This window comes from Copadichromis virginalis, linkage group LG9 (assembly GCF_057382275.1).
Source record: "Copadichromis virginalis isolate Kocher_CV1m ecotype Utaka linkage group LG9, C_Virginalis_male_GT1.1, whole genome shotgun sequence".
NCBI lineage: Eukaryota > Metazoa > Chordata > Actinopteri > Cichliformes > Cichlidae > Copadichromis > Copadichromis virginalis.
In genome coordinates this window covers 23,507,943-23,534,322 of record NC_140626.1, presented here as the reverse complement: position 1 = coordinate 23,534,322, position 26,380 = coordinate 23,507,943, and the positions used below count along the sequence as shown (strand labels likewise).

Sequence of the window (26,380 nt, the reverse complement as noted above, 5' to 3'; positions counted from 1 at the left end):
CACTAAAAATATACTACACATAAATACAATGAGGAGGAGAGACTTATGATAAAAAATAAAAAACTAAAAACTCCAAGTGGTGATGAGTATATTTGAAAATTCTGTGTCATGTATTTAAACAAGTACAGCCCTCCTCCATGAATGGCTTATTTTGAGCAATCTAACGTCCTTATAAACGTTTCACAAAAGAATTCGTAGCTATAGTAAACTATTTCAAAAACAATCTATTCAAACGTAGATAAAAGACGAGGATTTGCATCCGCAGTTGAGTGGAGAGCACAACAAAAGGAAAGATCAAAACCAAGAAGGAGGAATGAGAAAAAAGGAAAGGGAATTGGCAAACACCGATATCCAGCTGTGCCACAGTGAATCAAATTTATAAAAAAAAAAAAAAATTAAAAAAAAAAAAAAAAAAGGCAATATGAGCCACAGCCAAATCACCTGCAAGATAAATAGATGGGAATTAATGAAAGGAAAATTAAGGCAGAATCAAAGAGAGGCCACGCAGAGCATAAGTGTGTATATATCTATATATAGATCTTCATTTATTTTAATATTTAAACCCACTAAAAGTTGTAAATACAACTTTTGAATGAAAGGCACAGGAAAAATCAGACAATGCTGATATAATACTCAAAAGAAAAAATATATTACAGTACAAAAAGAGGACAGTTAGTTACGCATGAACAAATCCTTCCAAGTTGACCATCCTCCAGACTCGGGGAAACAGAAATACAGCTGACACAACAAAAGAGAAGGGGGTTCAGAAACAAAAATCCATTAGCCAAACTTGTCTTTATTGCTTTTCCAAACTGGCAAAAGGTCACATCAGCTCTCCAGGTCTCAGAGAAGGCCAAAAAATAAACAAACAAAAACAAACAAAAACTGCTGTGCTTTCTCCTTTCCCCACAGGTGGAGTGGCTCACTTTTGATTATTCGCCTGTCTGTTGACTGTGCTACACAACACTCCACTGGGCATCTGATTCACAACATCAAAACAGTTGACATATAAAACATATGGAGCCAGAGACGGGTTTATTTGATTTTTTTTTTTGTTTTTGTTTTTTAAAGAAAGATCTCTCACAATGCATTACCAGCTGATCCTACGCTCATTACGCTTTAATTTGTTGGCCCACCAAGTGTAAAATCAACCCAACCTCTAAGTGGTGCCGAGTGTTTAAATATTCAGCAGACATTTCTGGGATTCAAAAAGTGCAGGTCAGAAGCCATTTCTGGAGCAAAGAAGTAATTTGGTTATCTTCATTGCTTTTTGTACCGTTGGCTAGATGGAGCTTACTGAAGTCAACATTAGTGGGAGCATAGCACAGAAGAATTCATTTATAATTACAGATATTTAAAAAAAAAAAAAAAAAAAAAAAACAGAATCTGAAAGAAGAGGCCACTACTATTCACTTTTATCAACTTTGGAAAAAAAAGATTTATCCTATCAAGATGCTAACAAAGCAGAGGGGGTTTTGTGACATTTAATATGGCTAATTTATGCCTTAGATCTGCCTAGAGTTTTGGTTCTTAGGAGAGGAGAATCAGTATGCAGGCCTGACAGCTCACATAAGATGTGTGTACACATTAAAGTTTTTCTGGACAGCTCTGGTGGGGAACCAAAAATATAACTCTGTACTGCTTAGAATTCCTAATTTTACAACTAGCCTCTTTGGTATAGGCAAATCTGCATCAAGAGACCCACCAATGTCCAATTTGTATCTTCTTTTTCCTAAAAACAGCTGTCTCAAGCTCACTGGCCCCATTAAAAGGGAACGATTTTGGGGGGGGGGGGGGGGGGTGGACAGTCCAGGATGATTGCATCAATTCTATAACTTTGAGATCAGGTGATTGTTTGGAATAGCAGGGAATTATACTTCTACAGACATCAAGGGTTTTCCTTTCATCCTGCATGAAAATGAAAACTCCAAACTTTCTGTTTATCCTCTAAACTTGATGCAGCCTGGACTTTTCTGTTGCCAGACGGCAGATTCATGCTACTTCCACCTTCTCTGCAGCAATGCTACAGAGGGGGGCAAAGCCATGGCACAGCAAAAAAAGGAAGGAAAAAAATAAAAGAAAAACTTAAACTTGGATTCAGTTTTGAAAAGAACAGCAAATTTAAACAAGAGAAATTAGTGTTACGATCAAACACAACAGTTCGGATGGACTGAGGAATGGCAGGAGGATCGACGTGGTCGGGGCTATGTCATGTTGCCGCGGCCACTTGGACGCTCTGGTTTGTGTAAGCCTGTGTCCAGTGAAGGATGCGTTTACCAGAGCCCTTTCTCATCTTCCCATCCCCCAGAGATGGCAGCCCACCTTGGGTGGGGAGAATTTACCTCAATTCCCTCTCCATCCTGGTTCTAACCAGAATTTTATAGCGCCACATTCCTCTTTTACACAGGAGCAAAGTAAGGTAAAAGCTACAGCTTTGAGAAATCAGCTTTGAAGTTTGATTCTTACCCTTCCTGATGCAAGAGCTAACACCTTCCAGCTCCAAAGCATAAAGGAGAACAAATGACATCATGAACAAGAACCAGGATCTCAAGAGTCCAGAGCCAAAAATACAGAATTCAGTCTCTCATTGCGTCAGGCTAACGCCGACTCCATTCATTACCTGGCCATGGCAGAGGAGGAAGCGGCAGCTAGCTGTGTGAGGTATTCGCGCAGGTCCTTTGCTGCCTGAAAGCGGCCGTAACGTTTTTTGGGTTTGGTGCACTCGTCCAACAGAGCCTTGAGTTGTCCATCTTTGGCTATGTGGGCAGGCGGGTCGTGGAGGAGACCTCCAGTGGTGCCCCGCCATGTAGCATACCGTGACAGCAGGTTTTGACATATGGCATAGTAGTTGTGGTCCACAGTGACCCTGGAACAAAGAGAGTCCTTGGAGAAAGACAGACAGGCCTCCCGGTCGCACTCCTCAAACCGGCTCTCGTACCACACGTCGTAGTTTTCCGGCTTGTCTGCAAGAGAACAGATACACAGGTAAATGAATCCGCTGCTATGAAAACGTAATAACAGCATTTAGTTAAAACAGATTTAAAAAAAGCATCTAGTGGATCATAAGCTTTGTTTTTCCCCAGGTGAATGTAATGAAGTGAGGCTGGGTTATGTGGGCCTTGCAAACCTTTAAGAAACTCCTGGAGCTATAAAATCAAGAGCATTTTTAATCTTTTAGCATTTACACCTTTATTGAGAGTGATACACAAACATGAAACCTGGGGGGGTTGTTGGGTAAGTCACGCAAAAATGGTTCAATCTTTGCATTCGGGGTATTCTGCTAAAGAGCTCCCTCAGATCTAGGCAGGCAGTTTTAGATGAATTCTTTCCTGGTGTAGTAAGAGCATTTCTCTTTCAGCAAACTTGTTTTTTCGAAACTAAAGAGAAAAACTAAACTTGAAACTTTGGTAATTACAGTCAACTGTTCCACCGCATCTGACCGTGAAGAATATTTATTTTTTTTACTTTGTGCAAATTATTACCCATGAAATCAGCCTCAGCAGAAGCTGACAAGACCAAGGTGCCACTTTTGACACCCCACAGGCCCTAATGCGAAATACTATTTTCAAAGCCCAGAGGCAAACAACTCATCTACAGTTTCATTTGACAGAAATGAACCACTTTCCAGATTTATTGAGCAAATAAAATTCTTTCTCCAGCTCATTTCACATTGCTTTTTTTCCCCCTTTAGAAGATTGTGCTGGGAAAGAAGGGGGCCAAGAAAATAACCTGGAATGACGAGAGAGCTATTGGTTTGTGCATTAAAAGCCAGATCAATAGCATGGTGGGGAGGGGGTGGGGTTTGGACCCAGAGGATGCAAACACATAATCAGTCTATCAGCGATGTAATGCACTTCTCCTCTGGCTCATCAGTACAACTCAATCAAACATCCAACTCTGCCCTGTTAGCAAGGGGCCTCCATGGCCCCCCAAAGAGGAGGGGCACATCAACCTCAATCAGTGTGGGTGATGAAGATGGATATGCCTGCGTATGCATATACCGCAAGCAGGCGCATACATATAAAGACGTACACGCCAAAGCAGCAAGGTGAGGTGACAGCAATTAATGTTTTGGAGCTGGCCATGCATCACACCTCAGCACTGATTGACAGATGGCATCAGGAGAATGTCCTGTTCTTTTACCCACACACACACACCTAAAAAGAAGAAGAGAGCAATAGGTTTGTTCTCAAGGACAAAGATGAGCACAGCAAAGAAAGAAGAAGAAAAAAAAAATAAAGTACTTTGAGACTCAACTAAAGGCTAAAAAGAACTACGAGGTCTATTTACTTGCACCTCAATGCCTTCAATTCTCTCCTCCTGCAAGCTCGAGTGTAACAAAGCTAGAAGATTTCCAACACAAACTAAATAATTTCCAATTCAAATGAGTGGAGAGCAGCACATGAGGTAGGCTGCCTAGCCTCACTTGTCTCCTGCATATCTGGTACCTTCCATGTTAAGGAGCTCAGGCTTGACTTGTATACATTCTCCTCACACCTCTGGCTTCACTGGGCTGCACTGAGAGGGGACATTGGGCCTGAAATGCTTGTTAGCGCGGCCTTACTAGTGGCATTCAAGAGTACGAGCCGGCTTTAACAATGTATGCCTGTGTTAGAGTGCATTATTGAATGTAAGAGAATGAGAACGGCGGTGTGTGTGTGCTGCTGCATGTGTTTGTGTTAGCCAGCGGGCGTCAGGGAGAAAGAGAGAGTGAGTGAAGTGTGCGTTACATTATACAGCATGTGTTTCCAAAAGCCACTAGGGGTGAAAACATCCCCAAATGCTATAAACTCAATGATGGGGAATGGCTCCTTTCGCACCACTGGACTGTGCAAACACAGCGCACAGCACAACTTCAACATAGCATGCGTTTTATCTCGCCGAAACCCATCACATCAATATGGATGCCCCTAATGAGAGGGTGGAACAGCACACGGCTTTCTGCGTGTTTGATTTGCAAATCAATTGGCCTTAGTTTAGACTGATGAGATTCGCATCACACTCCTTAGCTCGCTTTCAATCTCAGGCTCTAATTGTAGGGATTGAATTCTGTTTGTCGGGCCTTAGGAAGTTACCGTGGCTATTTCCTAGCGCTGTCCAACACATGGCACTGACCTCGTAATACTCATTATCGCTGTCGTCCCTCTTCGTCCTGCTGCGCCCCGGCACTTGGCACGCACACAAAGAGATTCAGGCGCGCAAACATGCAAGAAGAAAATAAACTTGGGGCTTAAACTCTGAATAGCCAGGGTAAGCAGCTTGAGATGTCAACCTCTAAATGTGTCGGCCAGACCAAGGGAGTCTCAACCTGGATTGTGCTTTAGGGCTTGCAAAAAGGACTACTTGTGACAGGGCGGAAAATTGCAGGTTTTGGCACCAAGGCAAATATACACACTTTAGTGTGGTGCATTGACATATCGTATTATCGCGCACCAAATGAGGGAAAAACTCAAGGGGCAAAAACTCCAGGGCATGTTGGAGTACCTTCCCATGTTGTACATCAATTTGCAGTTTTCTGGTGTCAGATCTTGTAATTTGGCAAAATGGCACTTTATCTCAGGATAAATTCATCACAATACTTTCGCCTACAGCTAAAAAAGTGCATGCATACACACACACACACACACACACACACACACACACACACACACACACACAAGCTCATATCTGTCACAGGGCATAATGGTGGAATCTCAACACCCAGCGACACAACAGTTTATCACTTTAATAGGATTTCTGCAGGAAGGGACAAATCTAAGAGCCTTACTAGGTGGCCTTGCCTCTCTCTGTAGTGGCCCCTAGAAGGGGGACAGAATTGTAGGAAACCGCAGCACTGAGCGTGTGATGTATAACTATCTCTGTCCTTGTTATGAGGTTTATTCTGAGAGGCAAAAAAAACAAAAAAACAAAACTAGGGCAGCGGAGATGGCTCGTTATCCGAACGATCTTAGCTTTGATGGGGACGTGCGCGTTAGAGGCAGAAGGGGTGCTGGAGGAGTGTATATTCTTAGAAGAGAGGAGGCTTCGAGCATGCGTGTCCCTTGAGGCCTTTCCTCAAACCTTCATCACTTCCTCATAAGCTACAGTTTGTGGGTATAGTTCTGACATCAAATGCAGTGTTTTCTAGAAAATACAAACTGTGGACAGCGTTTAAAAATGTAAATGTAAATGTAAATAACACCCTGTAAACACCCTGTAAAAATGAGCGGCAGTTCTTTATGAAGTGGTTGTATTTAAAGGCGTCAATGCATACATGTTCACGAACAATGACTTATTGTCATGGAAACTGTAGGGACAGACTGTGAGGCATTACTCACAGACTTATGGATGTACATGTCTGTGTACACATACACACAAAGTGAATGTGTGGAAATTTATTGGCAGTGCCACTCACTCTGCTTGATGAGCCTTTTGTCGGCCACAAGAACGTTCTCGGCGTCGACAATGATGACCTTTCCGTCACGTGGGCCGACCGCAAAGTTGTCAAAGCTGACATCGAGCAGGTAGAGGGCGAACTCAAAGTCATTGTTGGTAAGCTGCTCGGCAATGTCCATCAGCTGGCGTGCCAAGTCTACCCTCTTCTCCCACGGCGCATTGTAGAAGCTCCACAGATCCTCACCTACGTAGTTGACAGCTACCACGCGCCCACATGCTCCCAGGTACTTGGCGAACGGCCACCCTTCATCTGACGGAAAGCTCTGGGAAGGAGAAACAGATGAGCGTGGAAGACAGTTTATTTAAAAAAAAAGAAAGAAAAAAAACAGATAAAAGAAGTCAGGCTGTGTAATGTAGTTGGCTGACAGAAAAAAAGAACCCAAAAACAAAACAATAACAGTGGCTCTGAACAGCAAAGGTTAACACATTAATTGGAAGAACCTTCAAATATTCAGAAAATATTTGTTTAACTTGCACACGAATCGGCTTCTTTAACACGGACAGATGAAACAAAAATCCCAAAAAGCAAACACAAAGATTCTGTGTGCAGCCTGAGGTGATGTTTTATACACAATTCTAAGCACAATAGCTGAAAATCTGCCAAGGATCACGTGGGTATAACGGATTAAATTTAATAAAAGCAAAAGCCAGTTTGTGTTAAAGCCCTACAGCTATGAGTTGATGTACGCCGCTATATTCAGTGGTTCCAGAGAACTGATAGGAGATGATTTGTGGTAACAGCAGTTAGCAGGAAAGCCTTATGTGTTGTGATGCAGCTATGGGGCGATTTAAACTGCTGTGTGATGTCGACTAACTGAGTTAATGCAGCTTGGGCATGCTGACAAGAAATCGCTGTGTATTATAGGTTAAACTGATTAATAATAAGGTAATACCACCAGATGAAGGCGGTACTAGCGCACTAGAGCCTAATCTCTCTTGGATTTATTTGCCTCTGCTGGGGTCAGATATGCATGTGTGACCTATCATCTGCAATTGCCTAATCAAGTGGTCACATTGGTACAGGCAAACACATACACAACTGTGGACAGTTGTACAAACGTACGTGAAACTTAAATGAGATAGGCATGAAGCGGCTGTATCTGGCAAATGTTGCAGGCTGCTGGGGGACTCGAATCTCTAAGTCTCATTACCGCTTCGATCTCCCTCCATGAGCTCTCGTGTCTCACACTTTCCCTGCATCCATTTCTTTTCTCTGGGGCCCATTTCTTTGTCGCAGGCTGCCACAATGGTCAGACAAATTAATAGAAAATAATAGAATGAAAGCCTGTTTTTCTTTTGTTTGGTTTTTTTTTCCCCCGCAGACACATGGGTATTGCTGCAAGCGGTACGCCCTCCACCCTATAAACCCGCTGCCATAGGACTCCATCTTTTATAATAAACACCCGTCCATATGCTAGCCTAATGATTGCCTGCATTTCCTAAGTAACAAATCTCTCCTGGGTTGCAGTTTTTGGCAGGCAGCCGCCACATGGACACAGACTGAGAATTGGGAGCACTTGTCTTTCACAGCAGCCTCGGTCGCCCTCCCTTTCTGAAACCCAATCGCACCTGCGATAAGGCAGGGAACACATCGTGACACTGCAGGTAAGGTGTGAACTACTATCAGTGTTGCATCTCACTTTACACTCGAGGTAATTCAATACTTTACCAGCTTTCAATTTCTGTCATGAGGGTAAGAGGTTAAATATGCATGGCTGCCCCAACTCTTTAAACTTTAATGAAATACAAATTATTTAAAGACATACATTTTAACCCCCTCCATCCTCCTCCTCCCGCACACCACGCAGCTGCTATCTCAAAGACAGCAGCTGGACTCCTGCCACATGGAGACTGTGGCACTGGGAGGATGCAAGTGATCTGGAACCCAAAAGGCATTCAGGTGATGACTATGGTGCGATTTGCAGCTTTGCTTGTGTGCCACTGACTATTTTTGGGGTGTTTTATTTTGAACACTCTGCAAACTATGCTGTGCATGATGCAATGAAGTCAAGGCAATTCTAAGCCCAACAAAGTCAAGTAAAGCAGCGATGACTCAATGTGACGAATCCAGGCAGCAGCAAACTTTTTCCAGCCTATCAGTCTGTTAAGTGGCGTAAATCTATACCTTAGGTGTATCTCTTGTTCCCATCAGTTTTAAGAAAGAGCCACAAGCTTGACTGAAGGACAATGATAAGTTGCATGCGGTGTAGGTCGAACCCATTTCCCTGAGGTGACCCGATCAATCGTGGGCCAGACAACAGTCTGTCCATGAAGCACTACTTGCTTCTTGCTGCCTTGTCTGTCTGTGCTCATCATCATTAGACTTGGCAGTGACTCACCCAAACTTCTCCAAAAGCCTGTGCTTCAATAACCTTTGTCTAGACTTTTAGATACAGCAAACTCGACAAGAAGAGAAATTAAAGGAAGTCCATCACATGCTCAGAAATGAATGATAATGGTGGGCTGACTGCACTCCCAAATACTGGCTGGAGGGGAGACAATCCCAGGCTACTGAGATGCCATTAGCCACTGGGCTAAGAGAATTAGGATTAGAGATTTAATAGGCTAAATATCTAAAATGGCTTTCTAATTTCTGAGGGTGGTATATAAAGATTAAGTTGAAGCTTGATCAGTTAGGGGGTATATCCTTCTTAGGCTCGCCTCCCTTTGACCCAAATTCAAGCCTTTATGTTGCTGCAAACCTAAGCGGCTCTCTGTCACAATGACAAAACTTGCCCTGTCCAACATTATGACTAAAACCTCCTTTGCCAAGCATCAACCTCTTCTCTCACGCCTGCAGGGTGGATGGTGAGATGTGGGGTTGTGGGGCCAGCCTGAGAGCCAGAGAGCGGAGAAAAGAAGAGAATACGATGGAGACAGCAAACAGAAGAGACAAACAGAGTGTCTTTCACTTCTACGCTCCAGTAGACAGGAGGAATAAACCAGCAAAGACCTGCCTGCTAAACACATCTCTCTCTTTGTTGTCAGGTTACAGCCCTGAATAGGAGGAAAAAGTAGAGCGACAGCAGATGGGGGGGATGGCTGATGGGAGGGAGGAGAAGGATGAATGCCCTACGGCTACTTTCATATACTGTCAACGGCTGTTATTAGAACGCCTTCATGTCTGTCCGGTCCTCGTTCGTGGTTCTTAACATAGATGTTGCTCGTTCGCGGTGCTGGAAGGCTCGCTGCGCCGCGTCAATTACCTCGGTGCCATTTTTATGAGCTTCCTGTATTTAAATTTTATACACAATAAGTCTGAAAGTGAGAACTACCGAACAGCGTGGGCAGGCACACGAGAGTGGGCACCTGAGCTTTGGATTCAAACTTGCCTATTGCAAGGCTTGATAAATACTCTACGTGTCCCACCAATCATTCTCCCTTAGCGCTCTTTAAACGGTTACTCTGCAGAAGTCATTAACGTCCGCAATGAGGCGTTGAGTGGGGAGGGGGGGATAAATTGGAAAGCCCAGCCTAATATTACATCCACTGCACTATCTCTGAGCAGACCTGGGAGGTACTCTGGTGTGTGTGTGTGTGTGTGTGTGTGTGTGTGTGTGTGTGTGTGTGTGTGTGTGTGTGTGTGTGTGTGTGTGTGTGTGTGTGGTTACTGCAAAGGTAGTGAATTTTACCAGTCGTCACCCAATCATGTTATGCTATTTAAAAATGCTGAGGGTGCAAAACTGCCAATGACACATCCCAGCAACTTTTACTGCTTTTTAAAGTCTTATCACTTCTTGTTCCCTTCACTGGATAAGAACCTTTTATTTCCTGCTTAGCAAAACCTTGAACTTGTAAAACATGGAGCCCAATGCTTTCCCACCCCCCCTTCCTCCCCTGCATGTCACAGAAATAATGAGCTGGGCTCGGGAGACAATGAAAGCAAGGGTGGAAAACAGACTCTTCTCATTAAAGACGACCTCATAGTGACTTCTAGGCCCAAGTCTGACTAATCTAATCTTTAAGGTTGTGCCAATTCGCCACCGTAGCAGTGACTGGGGGGGGGTTGTTGTGCTTTCCACCCCCTCCCTTGTAATACAGACACACTGGCGTTCTTTCGGGGGTAGATTGGATTGGGCTGAAATGTAACAGGGCCACAGACAAATGGGCAGCCTCTGGAGAAGAGGATGAAACGAATGGAGCGAGAGGCACAGGAACACACACCTGCGTCCTGACATCTGCTGACAAAGGCATGCCCTTCTACAGGGCCACTTGGGGAGGGCGTGGGCGTGCGTGTGAGAGAAAGCGTTCAAAAAGAGGCTCCTTGTTTGGGTGTGCGTGTGAGTGTGTCTCCGTGAAACGCCATCCGAGTGCATGTGAATGAGAATATGCAACGTGACCAGGGCTGATAACAACCTCTATTCAAGGGCCGAGTAAACATGAGTGGCTCCCAAGATATTGCCTTGGCTGGCTCGCAGAGAACACTGGACCATCAAACGCACGCACGCACGCACGCACACACACGTTGGACGCAGAGTTGAGTTTAAAAGGAAGCAGTTGCCTTCATCTTTGCAACCACAGCTACTTTCTGCGTAAAGGAAATTAGTAGTTGCAACCAAAGTGTGCAGCTTGTTAAAGCCCTAAGCCGGGCGTGGCGTAAATTCTCGACATTTTCTGTCTTTAACAAAACCTCGCCTCTTTGGAACAAACAAGCCAGGACAAGACTCGTAAAGAGTCCTGGGATCAAACTGTAAAGTTGATGACACGTGGCGGATAGACACAATCAGTCAGATAAAACGAAAGAGACAGAAAAAAATAACTTTGAACCTCAGTATAACAAAATGAACATTATTCAGTCTGTTTATCAGGGGGGATTAGTGTTAAGAAGGAGCCACATCTGTTTTGCAAGGCTTGAAAGGCAGGAGCTGCCAAGCTGGACCTGGGGAAAAAAGAAAGAAAAAAAAACCTATTGCTTTTCTGTGCAGCTCTCCTGTTGACCTTGTGTGTCTGGAGGATGTTTGGCGAACCCCGTCTGGCATTTTGCTGGCCATTTATGTTTAAAATCCAGTCAGTTAGTCTGCAGTGAGAGCTCAGACACCACAGGGGAACCAGCCTCATCCTAGCACACATGGTGCAACTTCTTTTCCGTGTCGCACGTCTCCCGCTGCTGCATTTCCTGCTAACCTAGTTTCCCCTCCCTCTCTCCCTTTGTTCCGCCCCTAAACCTGCGATACAGGGCAATGATCCCACATGTTCCAGACATCGGATCCAGGAAATGCCGAGTCACGGCACCACACTGAGGAGTGCATACATGTCTGCTGGTTGAGACAAGCCAACTGTGTAGATCTCTGAATTTAGAATAAGCCTGACCTTTCTTTATCCAGGCGTATGGCTCAAAGGCTGCAAAGTTACAGCGCGTACCACTGGCAGCAGTCTTGGGGAACATCCACATCCACTGGTGTACAACTCCACCATTCAGAACCCTTATAAAAGAGGCTTTGGAAAACATGCTGATCTGGCTGTTCCTTGGACAGATGGCCAAAAAGTGATACCTTTGTGAAGGATAACAAAGACAACTAATCTCTGATTGGGTTTAATGCATCACACAAGTCTTTGTTTCCCCACTCATAAGACTGTACTTGCTGTGACCACCCAAGTATAGTTGGAATTTGTTTTTTTTTGTTTTTTATTCTGTCTGAAAAAATGTGATAGGTTTTTCTAGTGCCCTCACTGTTATTTTGCTACTGTCGAGCAGTCCTTGATCTCAATCACTTGTCTCTTGTCTTATTCTGCAGTCAAACAGACTAACCACACTTTCTTGAACTGAGGCCGGTGACTGAGTTAAGGTAAGGGGTTGGGAGTGCGACATGTAGAGCTAGTGCCACTAGCTCTACATGTCGCCAGCTGCAATCAAAAGTGGTGGATTTGAAATCATGGGAGGGCCACTGTCTTGATACCACCAGAAATACCATGCAGTTCTGCAGGAAACACTGAAAACTAGGCCAATATATTACAGGTAGGGTTTGGTAATTTCCTTCTTTATGTTTGAGTACTCCCTTCCCATGGCTTCATCTGACAATGGACGATGTTCATATTACTGGTTTAATATCTTATTATACATGCTATGACAGCCTTTATTTTTCATTTAAAAGTCAATTAATGTCCATCTAGACAAGCGTGTGAACAGCCTTATGAATATCAGAAATCTTTGCATGTATAAAAACTGAAAGGACTGCTTGTGCCAAGTGGGAGATCAAAAAAGACACTCGGCTCATATAAGAAAACAAAACCAAGACATCGAAAGACTATGCACATGATTCAGTGAGGTACTTCAAGTCTTGATAGAAATGGGTTAGCTGGCTCTTTGAGTTCTGCAGGTCTTTGCTCTGCAGAGAGAATGAGAGCAGGATGAGGAATGAGTGCACAGGACGGCACAGCTCGGGGTTGCTAGTACACACTCCGCCGCTTACTGATAGCTGAAACCCTTTGCCGACCTGAACCTGAGCCACTGCACATGGAGTCACCCCATAAATCCCCTCCGCTGGAAGATGAGGAATGTATTAAGTCACACAGTTTGGCCTCAGACCTGAAGGCTGTGGGTTTGAGGCCTACATCAAGGGTTGTATATTTCAGAGCAGGCGCCAATTATCTCAGGGGCAACCATGTAAGCATACTGAGCAGGGAGACTGCTGTCACTGCCCCTGTACTCTAACCTCTCTACAGACCAGAGGATGCATGAAGAGAATTCCCCTCTACAAAGAGCAAATACACACATATATACATATTTATTCATTTATTCGACATGCTAGAGAAAGAGTCAAACATTAAAAGAGGGGCCTGTGAACATTTCCCTTTACATACAGTGAGCAGTTAAAATGCAGAGAGTTTTAGAACTAGCAGGGGTGGAAATGCCAAAACTGTACAGATGCTACAGATATCCCTAACCTCTTATAATTTCTCTGAGAGGAACCAAGTGCCTTTTGCTTTAATGCAGTGGGCAGTTTTATTACTGCAAGCAAACTGATGTGCTGAAAGGCATATTCTTGCTAACATTAGGGCCCAGGCTCTCCAGGGGACAGAGGATAGTAAAGAGCTGCTTGTTACGGATCAATATTGGCCATCTTAAGGGGTCCAGGGAGAGCTGTGAATGACTGTCTCCTGCACTGCAGAACTGTATCTTCAGGAGCAGGGCATAAGATAGGCTGGGGTGCACACTGTAACAGTAGGAAGCTTTGATGGGGGTGTTGAGGGACAAATCTAAAAAAGAAGCTAGTGGGTGGGATGGGAGGGGGGTTAGCCACAGGCATTTACCTAACCAAACACAGCTGTCAGGCGTGTGTGTGACTGTGTGTACTTGTGTGTGTGTGCACGCGTGTTTGGAGAGAGGAAGAAAGAGAGAAAGGATTATGGTAACACAAGCAGTCTGGCTCATTCAAACAGAGGAAAACACCACAAGGCTCTGGCTTGTACAACACACACATCCGCGTGCACGCACACACACAGTCACACAAACCCTCGGTTCCTCTCCTCCTTCTCTTCTCGCCTTTCCACCAGGGCCTCCATCCAGCGAGGGCAGCCAAAAAGAGGGGAGTCAAGCCCAGATAACTCCCCGTCTTATCCTAACAGGATTCAGTCTGTACACAAAGGCCTATAAGAATAATGAAAGGGGGTTTGGGAGCAGTTGAAGGAGGGTTAAGCGGCGTACACAACCTCCTCTCTTATGTGCTAAGAGCGTCACAATCCCCAAGACCCAAAAACAAAGGTACTAATCACAGACTACCAACTTAAATACTATTTACTGGCCGACCTCAGCCACTGAGCCAGCCTTTGAGACAGAAGGCTCTCACTTAAGCTGCGATAGCGTGCAGCGTGTGATTAAATGAAAAGAAATAAATAAAACTAAAAACAAAACAGGTTTTGATCCTCTTTGTGAAGAGGCACGATGACCCAGAAAACCAGACCATAAGGGTTTTCCTGCACGGAAATTATAAAGGCTTAAATTCTGTCGATACTTTGCCAGAGCAAGCATATGCTGCAAAAAAGACATTTTTTTTCCCCTGCATAAACTGAAATTTTTTTTACAATCCACATAAATCTTAAAAAAAAAAGTTTTTCTACTTGTTTTCTTGATATTTGCACGAAACATCACAACAACCTGTCTATAAACTTCAATATTGTCTCCAAAAAAAATTCCTCATTTCATTTCTTTTCAACAGCAAATTGTAAAAATAATTGCTTCTGTGCAACAAATAAGGTTACATGGGAAAATTATGTGCATATTAGTCAAAAAAATAAAAAAACCTCCCCAACAAGACTCTTGGAGCATGTTTTAAAACCACACCACCGTTTTAAATTTACAGTTATAGTCATTTAAACTGAGGGATTTAAATTTATGTTACCAACACAAAAATAAATCAAGGTTGTGCAGGTCGCAGCTGAGGTACCACATTTGCCTCACGTTGTGCCCGGAAAAACCCCAAACACAAATTGTTTATTCAGGCTTAGCTTCCTGAAGTGACGGAACATTGTAATGGATTATGCAGAGCTTCATTAATCAGCAGCATACCAAAGATGCATCCCCCCCTCCATTTTTTAGAGATTCAAACAAGCTACTGGTGTGTTTGCTCAGAGCTGTGAATGTTTCCTTCCATATTTGCATTAAAATGTTACTGTCAAAACTGTTAGGAAGAACAGGAGATAAGGTCATCCATGTAATCTCTCCCCCTGATTTAGCATCAGTGTCAGAGTTCTTGGGGAAAAAAAAAATACAGTGTTACGTGAAAGGAGCGTGTCTCCTTGTCAGGTGAGGCCAGAGCGTCGAACGAGTCGGTGGATCTGCGAAAGGTGGGGAGAGACTGTAATAGAAAAAGAGGCAGAGAGAGCTGAGAGGTGGGGTGTCTGGGAGTGCACAGATTTGAGTTTAGAGGAGATGAGAGCGCCACTGACTGAGTTAACCCCACAGGCCTGTCACATCCTATTCTCAGCTCCACTGAGCAAGACAGGGCTGAGGACCAAAAAGGGTGCGAGTACAGTCACATGCTTCTGGCAAACTCGCTAAGCTTAATGATTTGGAAGCGAGGACTAGGCTAAATTGTACTAATTTAAGGTTGGGCCAGATGTACTCCATCAAACACAACCATCACCTGATGAATCGGTGAGTCATCTAGCCGCAGGAGAGACGGCAAGGATGGCAAGTAAGATTCGAGCCATGGAAATGAGAAAATGAATTACTCGCTTCTCATGCAAACCGAGTTATTGTTGAATAAGAGGTCAAAATTAAACAGCATCATGTAATTCCGCCGCTTGGCAAAGAGACAACCCCTTGAACAAGCAGATTTATCAAAGTAAAAGAGAAACCTTTCCAGGGTAACTTAAACTGCACCGCTAAGAGGAAATGAGGGGAAAACGGATGAAACTGGATAAGACGACTCTCATTGCACAAGGATTTTTCCTTGTTTGGCTGTCGTCATTTTTGTCTTCCAAAAATATTTATTCCCCAAAGCCAAATTGTCTTCCACGTGACAGAAAAGTGGGGGTGGTGTGTGTGCGTGCAGCACACAAGTGTGCACTCATAGACACCGAGAACACAGAAAACACATTGTTGGCCAGACCCAAAACAACACAGCAGATTGTTTCCCACTGACAAAGAAGGTCTGGTTTCTCATAGTGAATCAGGGCCGATTTACTGCCTGTGGCTTCAAAAGACTGGAAACAGAAGCCTTTCTAAGAGAGAGTGCAGCTCGCTGAGCAGACAGCAGAAATGTTATTCGCATTATTCAACTGTATAAAGCCATAGGAGAGAGAAAGGGGAAAAAAAAGATCCCTATACAACAACACTGCTAGCTGATGACAAAAGGAAATTATTTACGCTAAATATAGCAAAGTTGAATTATAAAATGAGTGAGAGTTTCCTTTATTCAACCTACTGGAGAGGTGTTTAACTACAACCAGGCAAAATAAAGCGTCACTCATGACCTGACAGTGATAAATAGTTGAAAAAAGGCCCGGGTTAGATTAAATAACGAGTCATAAAACTCGGCCCACATTCCTCTATATCTTCTGTTAAAGCCTGTCCCCACACAGCAGCTCAAACCTCTAGCAAAAAATAAAGGGAAAAAAAAATAAATAGGTAGACCAAGGTGTTGTAGTACAGCACGTCTTCTGTTCAATCTCTATAGACGCTATTAATTCTTTATGGTCTGCTGCTGCCCAACCTTGTGCATAGGGCCCTTTCAGTCTCACAGCAAATTTTCTCATCTTTTGAGGTTAGTGATGCTGACGAACAGTCAAAGTACTCAGGATCTGCGAGTCTCTGAGAGGTCTCGCACATTTCTTTGTGCGTTATCTATCCCGGCAGTCTGCGCGCGCCATCGGCTATCCTGCGGCCTTGCGCGAGCAGAGACCCAACGGTTCCTTCTTTTACCCACAGGTCACAAGTTCAGGCTGAGATCAACAATTCATGAGTCCTTGTAAACATGTAAAGTCTCCACGGAGCGGGAAGTGGAAGGAGTTGTGGACAATGTGAGTGCATGATGTGTTTGTGCGTGATGTCTTAAACTATGTGTCCAAGATAAGACTAAGGCCGTGGTGGTGGTGGGAGGGGTGATTCCCTATGCCTCTGAACTGAAATATAACTGAAGTGATGGAATTGTCTGCACACGTGTGATGAAAAAGTAGGGGAGGAAGCCATAGAAAGAAAAAATAAAAAAATAAAAAGGGATGTTGTGAGAATAGGGGAGAAAGGAAGCGAGGGGGAGGGTTGAGTGACCGCACAAAGCTAATCAGATTTTATAGATTGACCAGACTAAAAAGCTGATCCCGCCCTTTTGTCCTCTGAAATGCCTGGAGGTGTCCAGTAACACATGTGGGGGACAGTGAGGCGCGGGGGGGGGCTAGTGGTGGAGGTCAAAACAAGTTATTGAATGTCTACACGGGCCAAGACCATTGTTGTTCTGTCCCCTCGTGAGACCCTCAATGCCAAACAGAAATTGAAATTGATTGGCCGCCTGTTAATCAGCGGGTGAAAAGGATGCGGATGCAGAGGAATACGCCTGCTTTGACATCAGGATGACTGAATAAAGGTGGGTCAGGATTTTTCTCCTGACCTCGTGTCAAAGCTAGACGTTAAACTTTTTTTTTTTTTTTTTTTTTTTTTTTTTTAAAGCATCCTTTTCATTTCAGCAAGATGAACCGTTTGTTTGGTTAGAATGCGTCAAAATCAAGAATGTTCTAATCTTCCCTGTACCGGACAACGAAGCGTCCTGTTGCATTTTCATCAAAACTAAACAGTACATATCCCAAAATCTTCTTTTAAAAAAAAAATTCATAGATAAAGTAAAACAAATTTCTTAAAACTGTTTTTTCTTATAGCAACACTGAAATTCACACAGAAAAACAAGTTAAAAAATATTTCGCAGGACGAATTAAGGATCAAGAATACTGGCACTGATACAGTTTAGCAGCCCTGCAGAGACTGCTCCGTTCCAGTCACACACAAATGATGACAATCCAGTGGACATAGACTTATATTAAAATTAAAAGCAACTTGGACCATTTACAGATGCATCCTTGAATAATTTAAAACTGCCCTACATATGGTGTTAAATATGCAGCACTGCCGCCAGCCAAAAATTGCCTTTTTCCCCTCTCAGAGCCCACAGCTCTTAAACCCTTCTCCATTCTAAGCAGAAGAATATTCTTGCTCCAAATAGCCGGCATGCAGCCTTGAAGTAGCCCTGAGTTTAGGGAGGACTTGATAGCCTGTCTCAGATCTAGGCAAGAGGAAGGAAAGGGATTCCCGCCCTGTAATTTAGTGGGGGCTTTGTGGGCCAACACACTGTTGCACTGATATTCTGAATCTCCGGGAGTAATCCAGGAGCCGCGTTTTATCATCTGCTCTGAAACCAGCTGCCGCCACGGATCATCTGACAAAGACCTCTTTGTCAGATGATCCGTGCATCTTTATCCAGATGCAACATTTTCCTCGAAGAGTGTATTTGCCGAGCATGATTTAAAACCAAAACAAAAAACAACAACCCTATCAGCTCTAAGACTGCTTTATACCCTGTAAACACGCAGATTTTAAGAAGTTCAAATGTAGACACAGTACCTGCAATACGAGTGGTTCCGGGTTAAATGCCAGCGTCATGAGCAGCTGCATTCTTTCCGTGTCCTTGAGGTTCTTTAGCAGGAAGCTGCCAGAGTCCTTGGTTTCGGCGTACCTGCGGACCACACGGTCCAGCAGTCTCTGAGAGGGGCAGTGCACCAAGTCTGACCAGCCCTCTACCACATCTGGAGTAAGCAGTCGAACATCGCCGTTGATCCGGGCAAATTCAGTCTTGTACATTGCCTGGATGAGGTCACATCGCGGCCTGCCTGTGGCCCTCTTGCAGATTTTCTGGTCTATCTCGGCCAACTCCTGGTTGGAGCCGAGCCGTTTAAGCACCACGCGACGAGTGCCCTCCCTGGGCTCTCCGTACTGCGCGAAGTAAACATTCTTGACATTGAAAACGTCTAGAAACCGCAGGCGACCCCAGGTCTCAAAGGAAACCTGGCCGTTCATGAACTTGCGGCACCAGCTGGTCCCAAAGCAGGCGGGACACTTGTTGAGATTGATGAATCGTCTGTCCGTGAGCTCATTCTTCTGGAAGGACGCGAACAGGTTGTGGGTGTTCATCAACAAGATGACAAACAATCCCACCACCAACAGGAGCTTTAGACAGCGGTACAGGCGGCCAAGTTTGAGAGGCAGGAAGCGCAGCATGATGTGGATGGGTCAGGAGTGGGGTGTTGAGGGACAGGGGAAGAGGAGGGGGAGAGGTATTGAGATGATCGTCAGGGAGCTAACCTCAATGCCTCTCCGTCATGGTGCAAAGGGGAACCTTCTAAAGCGGCAGACAGGGGCGAGGTTGGCACAGCTGCACTGTGCCAGACTTTGGCAGTGGCCAGTGCGTCATGTTCTCTCTGCAGTTTGTATGTAAACTTGGGCGAGCAGTTCTGAAATCAAACAGACAAAGAGACGGAAAAAAATCATTACATGAGGGAAAATATAAAAGCTACACCTTATAATACCAAAAATCCAGTGCCTTGCCTTAAGTAACAGTGGAAAAAGGTTGATTTAATTTCCTTCTCACCCTAAATGCTTACATGTGATCCCACCTTGTAAAACAAAATGCAGCTTCTCTGGAATATGAAATAGTCACACAAATTTGAATTGCTTGGGTCATTTGAGAGATTTCATTACTTTTTGAGCAGAAATGAGATGGCCCACAGCCAATGCAATAAACCTGCCTGTGCCTGTTTGAGTGCGTTCTCTTTGGGAAATCATTTCTTGTATACTCAAAGTATAAGAAAAATAAATAAAAAGGGAAAATAAAGTGTCAGTGATCAAATTAAGGGGAAATGTAAAACATCGTCCGCAAGTATTAAAATAAAATGTCCTGCATTCAGAGGAAGAGTCCCTCAGTGGGCCCTCCCTCTGCACCAATAAAAATATCCATCACTTTTTCTAAGATGTACTGCAGAATAACTTGCCATCTGAATACCTCAACGGTTACTTCTAAGCTCAGGAATCTTGATTTTGTTTCTCTTGCTTCAGATGGAGGAATCTCGGTTTGCATTGTGATGAGAGTCACACCGTGCAAAGTTTAACCTTTGATCAGAGCTGCCCTGCTTCGTTTTAATCACGCTTTGATGCGGTTTCTTTGAAAATGGCTGCTGTCACTAAAATAACGTTTCTGGTCGAGAGGGGGGAAAATGAATCTGTATATTTCTACTGAGATTATTAATTTTAGCCAAGAAGGGGGATGGCAAGCCCTATCTGAAGAAGAAAAAAAAAAAAAAATCTGGGATCACAGTGAGAGAACAAAGCACTTAGAAAAACCCCACAAGCCCCACTAAAATCTGTCCACGATGAAACCATGTTAGACCCCCCCACCCCAATCCAGCTTTTAGGCAGTAAGTATTTTAAGTCGCTTTAAGAAATACAATGACTCAGACCATGCAAATTAGCCATCCTCAATTAGAGCTCATTAGGGCATGCCTATTAGGACAGCTGACTTGAGAGGGCATGGCTAACGAGCAGGCACAGTAGTGTGATTAGTTTGTGTGTCGATGGGTTCCCTTGCTTTTAGATCGAAGAGGCAGAGATTCTGGTAGGACACGCGGGTTAAAAGCAACAGAGAAAGCGGCGGCTGTGAGAAACGTGGGCCTGCAGCACGCCAAATAAGAGCCGAATGGAGAAGCTTTTACCCAACACCTCTGTCTGGAAATACTTCGAGCTGATCAGGCCAAGTTGCCTAATGTAAAAATAGACCATATCCAAATAGGGAACTACAGAGTGCCACACTGCATGTTTTTAAAAGGCAAAGAAAAATGTTATTCGAGCATTTTTTCCCCCCCCATTCTCGCCACACCACGCACAATGTGACTCAACACAGCAATAAGGATATGATTTTTTTTCTGACATAAATAAAGAGTGAGATAATGAGTTACTGAGAAACTTTACACCTGCATTTTCTACATGGGTAAAAACCTTTCAATCAAGCTTAAAATGCAATGATTTTAAGTCCTATGGCGGCATTTTTTTAAAAAAAATTCATCTATTACAACACATTACAGTGAAAGTTGGAGATGCACTGATTTATCCGACAATATCGACCACTTTCACTGTGTGTCTTATTCAGCTTTTCATTAACTCGTATTATTGAACCTGGACTCTTGTGAAATAAAAAGCAGGAAAGCCGTCATTGCCTGGCACAAAAGGGATAATGTATAGCTACAGAGACACACAATGACAAAACATCTGTATCTGGAGTGGCCTTTGGCTAAATTGTTATTTTAAACATTGGCCTCAAATTAACAAATGGTGCATCCTTAATGATGGCAATATTTGGCTGGAATCATCTAGAGAGCACTTCGTGAATATATTGCAAGAGCTACTGATTCTCACATTATCTCATCTCAAGATAACTCAGAAGCGGGGAAAAAAAAAAAAAAAAAAAAAAAAAAAAGCAGAACAGAAACTGTTTTTTTTCCCCTCCAATTTATTTCTAGACAGCATTTGAAATTAGCTCTCTGAATAGGGGGGGATAAATACATAAGTAGGCCCACACTGGGCTGTCTTAAACAAAAGGATTCAAAAGGATGCATGTCTGTGCCTTTTACTACAGGGAGTGAGAGAAAGCTGATTGCTTGAGGGGAAAACTGAATTTCCCGTTGTTATAAAATCTCGATTCAAGTGCCATTTAGCATCTGACACAGGCAGCCATGACACTGACGTGACTGCAAGATCTTGGGAGCAGATATGAAATTTATCTAGGATGAGCTAAGGGCTCAGAGAGGACGAACCATAACCTCAGCGAGGCCAAGAAGTGTTTCACCTCTTCATCCGTGAGAGAAAGAAACAGAGAGCCGGGGCAAGCTTAAACAAACCCTGAACAAGACCTGGACAGCGCCGAGTAATGAGAAGCACAAGCTGGCAGCCGGCATGAAGAGAATACATCGCTTCGTATTCCTTGCCAGAAAAAGCGTTAGACCACAATTACATAAGGAGCATTACCTGCATTATGTTAGTAATCACACAATGCGAAAGGATCATTTTCTTCCTCTTAATGAAAGACAACTTTAACACTCAAATTATTGTCAATGAAACACACAAATCGGCCATCTATGGGTTTATAGCGTGCCACGATTAGCATGGCGCATGAGCGGGTGCAGTTTGAAATGCTACTGGAGTTGAGGTTTTTTTATAACCTGCTGCTGCTGCTACAAGCACAGTAATAGTGGGAATAAGATGAAAACATTCAGCTTTATTGGGAGAATGACATGGCAATTTAAGACAGGGATCTCTTTCCCTGGTAATTACCCCACTAGACTGCTTCCTCGTGAATTTTACACCTGCAAAACCATTTATTTAACTCCCCTCACTGACTATTGCGGTATGATGGGAGTTATTTAAGAGAACGTGGTGAGAGAGAAAGGCAGACTGCATAGGGCTCCATGGCAAGGTTGCCTACTCAGGTTCTTGCTGAGGGCAAAGTTCACTTAAAGTTCTAAATTAAAGCCAGATGTTTTTATTGAAGGGCATTGAAATTTAAAGCAGTGTTTTCTTTGGGGCAAACCTCACTGTGCCCACAGAAAACAGTTTAAAATTACCCCCCCCCCCCCCTTTCCTACCACACAACCGTCACAGTGCCTCTTCAAAAGATGGGAGGGATGTAGAATACCAAGAGGAGGGGAAAAAACTCTGTTTAGAATAAGCACCAAATTACTTCTCATGATACAGGGCCGCTGCCAAAAGTGGGCTAAGAAAGTTTTTCAGCGTACTCAGTCTACAAAGTATAGCGGTGAGCGCTTCGAAAGAGAAGCAAAGAAAAGAGGGCAAATCAAAGGATGCCTGACTCCTCATGCATGGAAGATGAGTCCCGCATTCAAAATGTTCCAAGTTTGGCAGATGTTAAGAGCCGCAAAATGGCTCATTACTGGGACTGAAAAGGCACAAGATGAAGCAATAGGCCCCATGTTGGCTTAAAACAGAATGACAAAGGTTGAGACAGAGGAAGATGACATGGTAATATTCTAATATTTCAACTTTTATTAAACTTAGATTTTAAAAGAAAAACTCAGATAAAGAGGAGGGGATTGAAAAGGAAATTTCTTTCTTGAATAATCTTTCCTAAAGCTCATTGTGTAAGAACCAGCTTCAGATAATGGTGTGCAAGGGCAAGGCTACTCTCCAGCTAACCCTTTTCTTGACTGCACCTGAGGCTAAACTTCATTATGATATAATGAAGTCAAGCCACACAAGAACATGCTTGATTAATTCCAATGGAAATGCAAAAGAGAGTGCATGGTGGGAAGTGGGGAAAAGGACTGAAATACAATGGAGAAGTTGGTAAAATAGAGAGAGAGAAAAAAAAAAAGATAACTGATGTATAACTAGCGGCCAGCAAGAAAAGAGAAGCTTTGAGTTATTGCTCTTGTGATTGAAATGACTGGAAATAGATCACTTGAATACAGAGCAGCACTTCTCCATCTCTGAATGGATGCACACAAACACACACGCGAGAGCAGCTACCTGCAGGACCGCTGGCATTACCCCCGAATCCTCAAAGCTGGAGGGGGGAAAAAAAAGTAACCTCTGCCCCTCACCACCACCGCTGCCGCCACCACCGCCACCTCACTTGCTTTGCAATGTGTGGTTCTAGCTGGAGAGAGGAACTACTGTTGCCAGGATTATCGACCGTGGGAGTCAATAATGTTTGATCACAAAAACATTCAGCCGCAGCCGGGTTGCCTCAGTACAGCAAACACATAGACAGTGATGGATAGATACAAATGACAGTAACATTCGCACGCCTAATGGAAAATTGAGTCCTCGGATTATAAGTACCAATTAGCAGCATCCCCACAATGAACATTAGTCCATTCATCTCTGGCCCAAACCAAACACGAGAGGGGTTTTAATGAGAATATCAATAGTATCTGCTTTGCGCCAAAATGACGCAGTTGTTAAGAACACACTGCGAAGACCTACTCTGGATTCCCCAACTGAAAACAGCTTCTCCCTTTTCTGTTTAATTTAAACAGCTGCACGGTTGCACAACCCACGATCTCTCTGGAAAAGTTTGGGGAGTTGGCATGAATCTGAATCCCATGTTAATGCTACTGCAAGGCAAACATGTCAGCCGAGTGAAATGATTAAAACAAGCTGTCAAAGCGAGCTGCAGGTTAAACAATCGGGAAATGCATTTGGATGGGGAGGAAATGAAATCGATTACCTTAAAGACATTCGTTCTCCCACCTTTGTCTGTTTCTCCGTCTGCTCTACAAGTTACTTTATCTGAGACTGATTTGGCATGTCTGGAGGTCAAAAACAAAAATATACTGCTGCTGTGGGAGCTTTTAGGCTGCAATTATGAGACGTTCCCCTGCCGAGCACTCAGAAACATTCAAATCAACCACCAGCAGAACGCCTTAAGTGTATCAGGCTATTTTCATAGTTCCCTCGTCAACTAACCTAGCAGAAAGCCTCCGCAATTAGTCTCCCGATATAGAAAAATTAATTTTAAGCAGCCCGTCCTATTCATTAGACTGTAAAGAGAAATTCCATAGGACTTATTATGAGCTTTGTGTGGAACCAAACACTAAAACTCTTGTGCTAATCTTTTTTTTTTCCTTTGAAGGAATCAAGGGCAGCAGTTTTCAAAGAAAGTGCAATTATTACTATGCCACAGAAATCTCATGGTCAGACCTATTCATTCGTTTTTTAAATCCTCTCAAAGTTAAGCTTATATTTTAGGTGCTTTTAGGCTTGATGGAGAAAAAGAAACAGGCTCAACCTGTTGTGTTTTTGCCAAAAGGAAGGCGAATCCAAAGCAAACCTGTTGAGATGAAGTGTTTTAAATAGCTTGAAACTACAGTGGGAAATTAAGGGGTGAGAATCGGGGGGGGGGGGGGGGGGGGGGAGCAATGTTTTGTTAAATAAATACTAAAACGTTAATAGCGCCTCCGGCAAACATGATACCTCCTGGACACCAGCGTTGTTGCTGTAATTTAGTATGATCTGCATACAAATAGAGTTCAGGGGCAGCACATTGTCTTCACTCTGCAGTGTATCCATTCTCATCCATTTTCCCCCCATTATGCTTTTTCCCCCTTTTTTGATTCAACATCAAATTGTGCATAGGAGTCTTGCTATAGTCTCTAATGCAAGGCAAATAACGAAAAGATTAAAAACAGCGTGTAATTAGAGGGAAACATAACCACCTATGCTTAGACTGTTCCGCTGCAACTAAAATGACACCACCAGCAGTAATAGCGGTAATAATATGCTTCTTGTCACCGCACAGTGGATGTGGGCATCTGATAAGAGTTTGTTTTTAAAAAGCGATGAGGTTTGTTGTCCTTTTTTGCTTTAATTATCTTTGCTTGATCTAAGGTCACACGACGGACACTCGAACTGTTATGCATCCTCTTACTGATATAAAAAAAAAAATCAAAACATTGAGTTTTTATTGCTTTTATGGATTTTTTTTTTTCCTTTATCGAACTGCTCAAAAATAGACGTGTGAGCGACTTCTGCAATGCACAATTTACCTCCTCTCGCTTTAAATAAAAAACAAAACAAAAAAGAAAAAGAGTTCAAAGGCAGCACGGACTGCAAAGAGAAGAAACAACTGTGAAACAAACCTGTGACTTTTCCCCCCTCTCCGGCTTTGTAGTAGTGAAATGGTTAGCGCTCAGCTGATATCATTCTTCAAAGTTGCGGCTACTTACGAGGCGGACGAGAGGGGACTTTAAAACACCGGCGATTGTATCTCAGCCGAAAGCTGCTTCTTCAAAGCTCGACGAAGATCTCTATCAAGCACACTCAAACGGGCTTCCCATTTCTAGCTCTTAGGTATCTAGCCAGCTAGCCTGCTAGCCGCTGAAATAAACAGTTGAGCTGTCGAGTCCTTAACTCTTCGTTTACCGGATGTTTCCGACTGGACGACGGACTCCTCTTTACAAAGGACAACAGCGTCCGTGCGGTGAATTAACGTCCATATCTGTCCGCGTGTTGCGAGTCCCGTCCGCGGTCACGGTATTGCCTCTTTTCTTGTTCTCTCAGGCAGCTGCTCACTCCTCTCCAACACCACAATGGGTTCTGTTTCGACTCTTTTCAACACCAGCCTCTTTACTCTTTACGACAACCGTTCTCTGTTTACGGGCACGGTTGCTAAGCGATTATTCTAATATTGTCTTGTCTGGAATGCCGCCCCCAGTGCAAACTTTACCAGAATTTCTATTTTTTTTCCTTTCATGTCGCTCCAATTAGGCTAACACCAGCCTTTTAAAGAATTTGTAACATTACCTGAAATTAATGTTCATTTTAGATTGTTGTACCGTTTAGTTTAATGTGAGAAGGAAAGAAAGATGCTAGAGGTGGTAAGTAAAAAAACCATACTGCTAATATAAACGGCTGCATAGTTAAAGTAAACTCATACAAGGTCTAATTGATATA

General features: G+C 43.5%; 1 protein-coding gene across 4 annotated transcripts in view; it reads right to left on the bottom strand.

The window, feature by feature from the left end:
* Window positions 1-512: 512 nt before the first annotated feature.
* Window positions 513-26,380, bottom strand: part of dipk2ab (divergent protein kinase domain 2Ab) — a 35,448-nt gene continuing 9,580 nt past the window's right edge. The window contains exons 1-4 of one of the 4 annotated variants that reach the window (XM_085468279.1): window positions 25,567-26,072; window positions 18,485-19,371; window positions 6,395-6,698; window positions 513-2,963 (exon numbers count right to left, since the gene is read on the bottom strand). In XM_085468279.1, coding sequence (XP_085324405.1) covers window positions 2,617-2,963; window positions 6,395-6,698; window positions 18,485-19,138 — 1,305 coding nt within the window. In that variant the 5' untranslated portion in view covers window positions 19,139-19,371; window positions 25,567-26,072 and the 3' untranslated portion in view covers window positions 513-2,616. Of the gene's footprint in view, window positions 2,964-6,394; window positions 6,699-18,484; window positions 19,372-25,566; window positions 26,073-26,380 lie in introns of those variants that run through there. The other 3 variants (XM_085468280.1, XM_085468282.1, XM_085468281.1) reach the window with 3 other exon arrangements.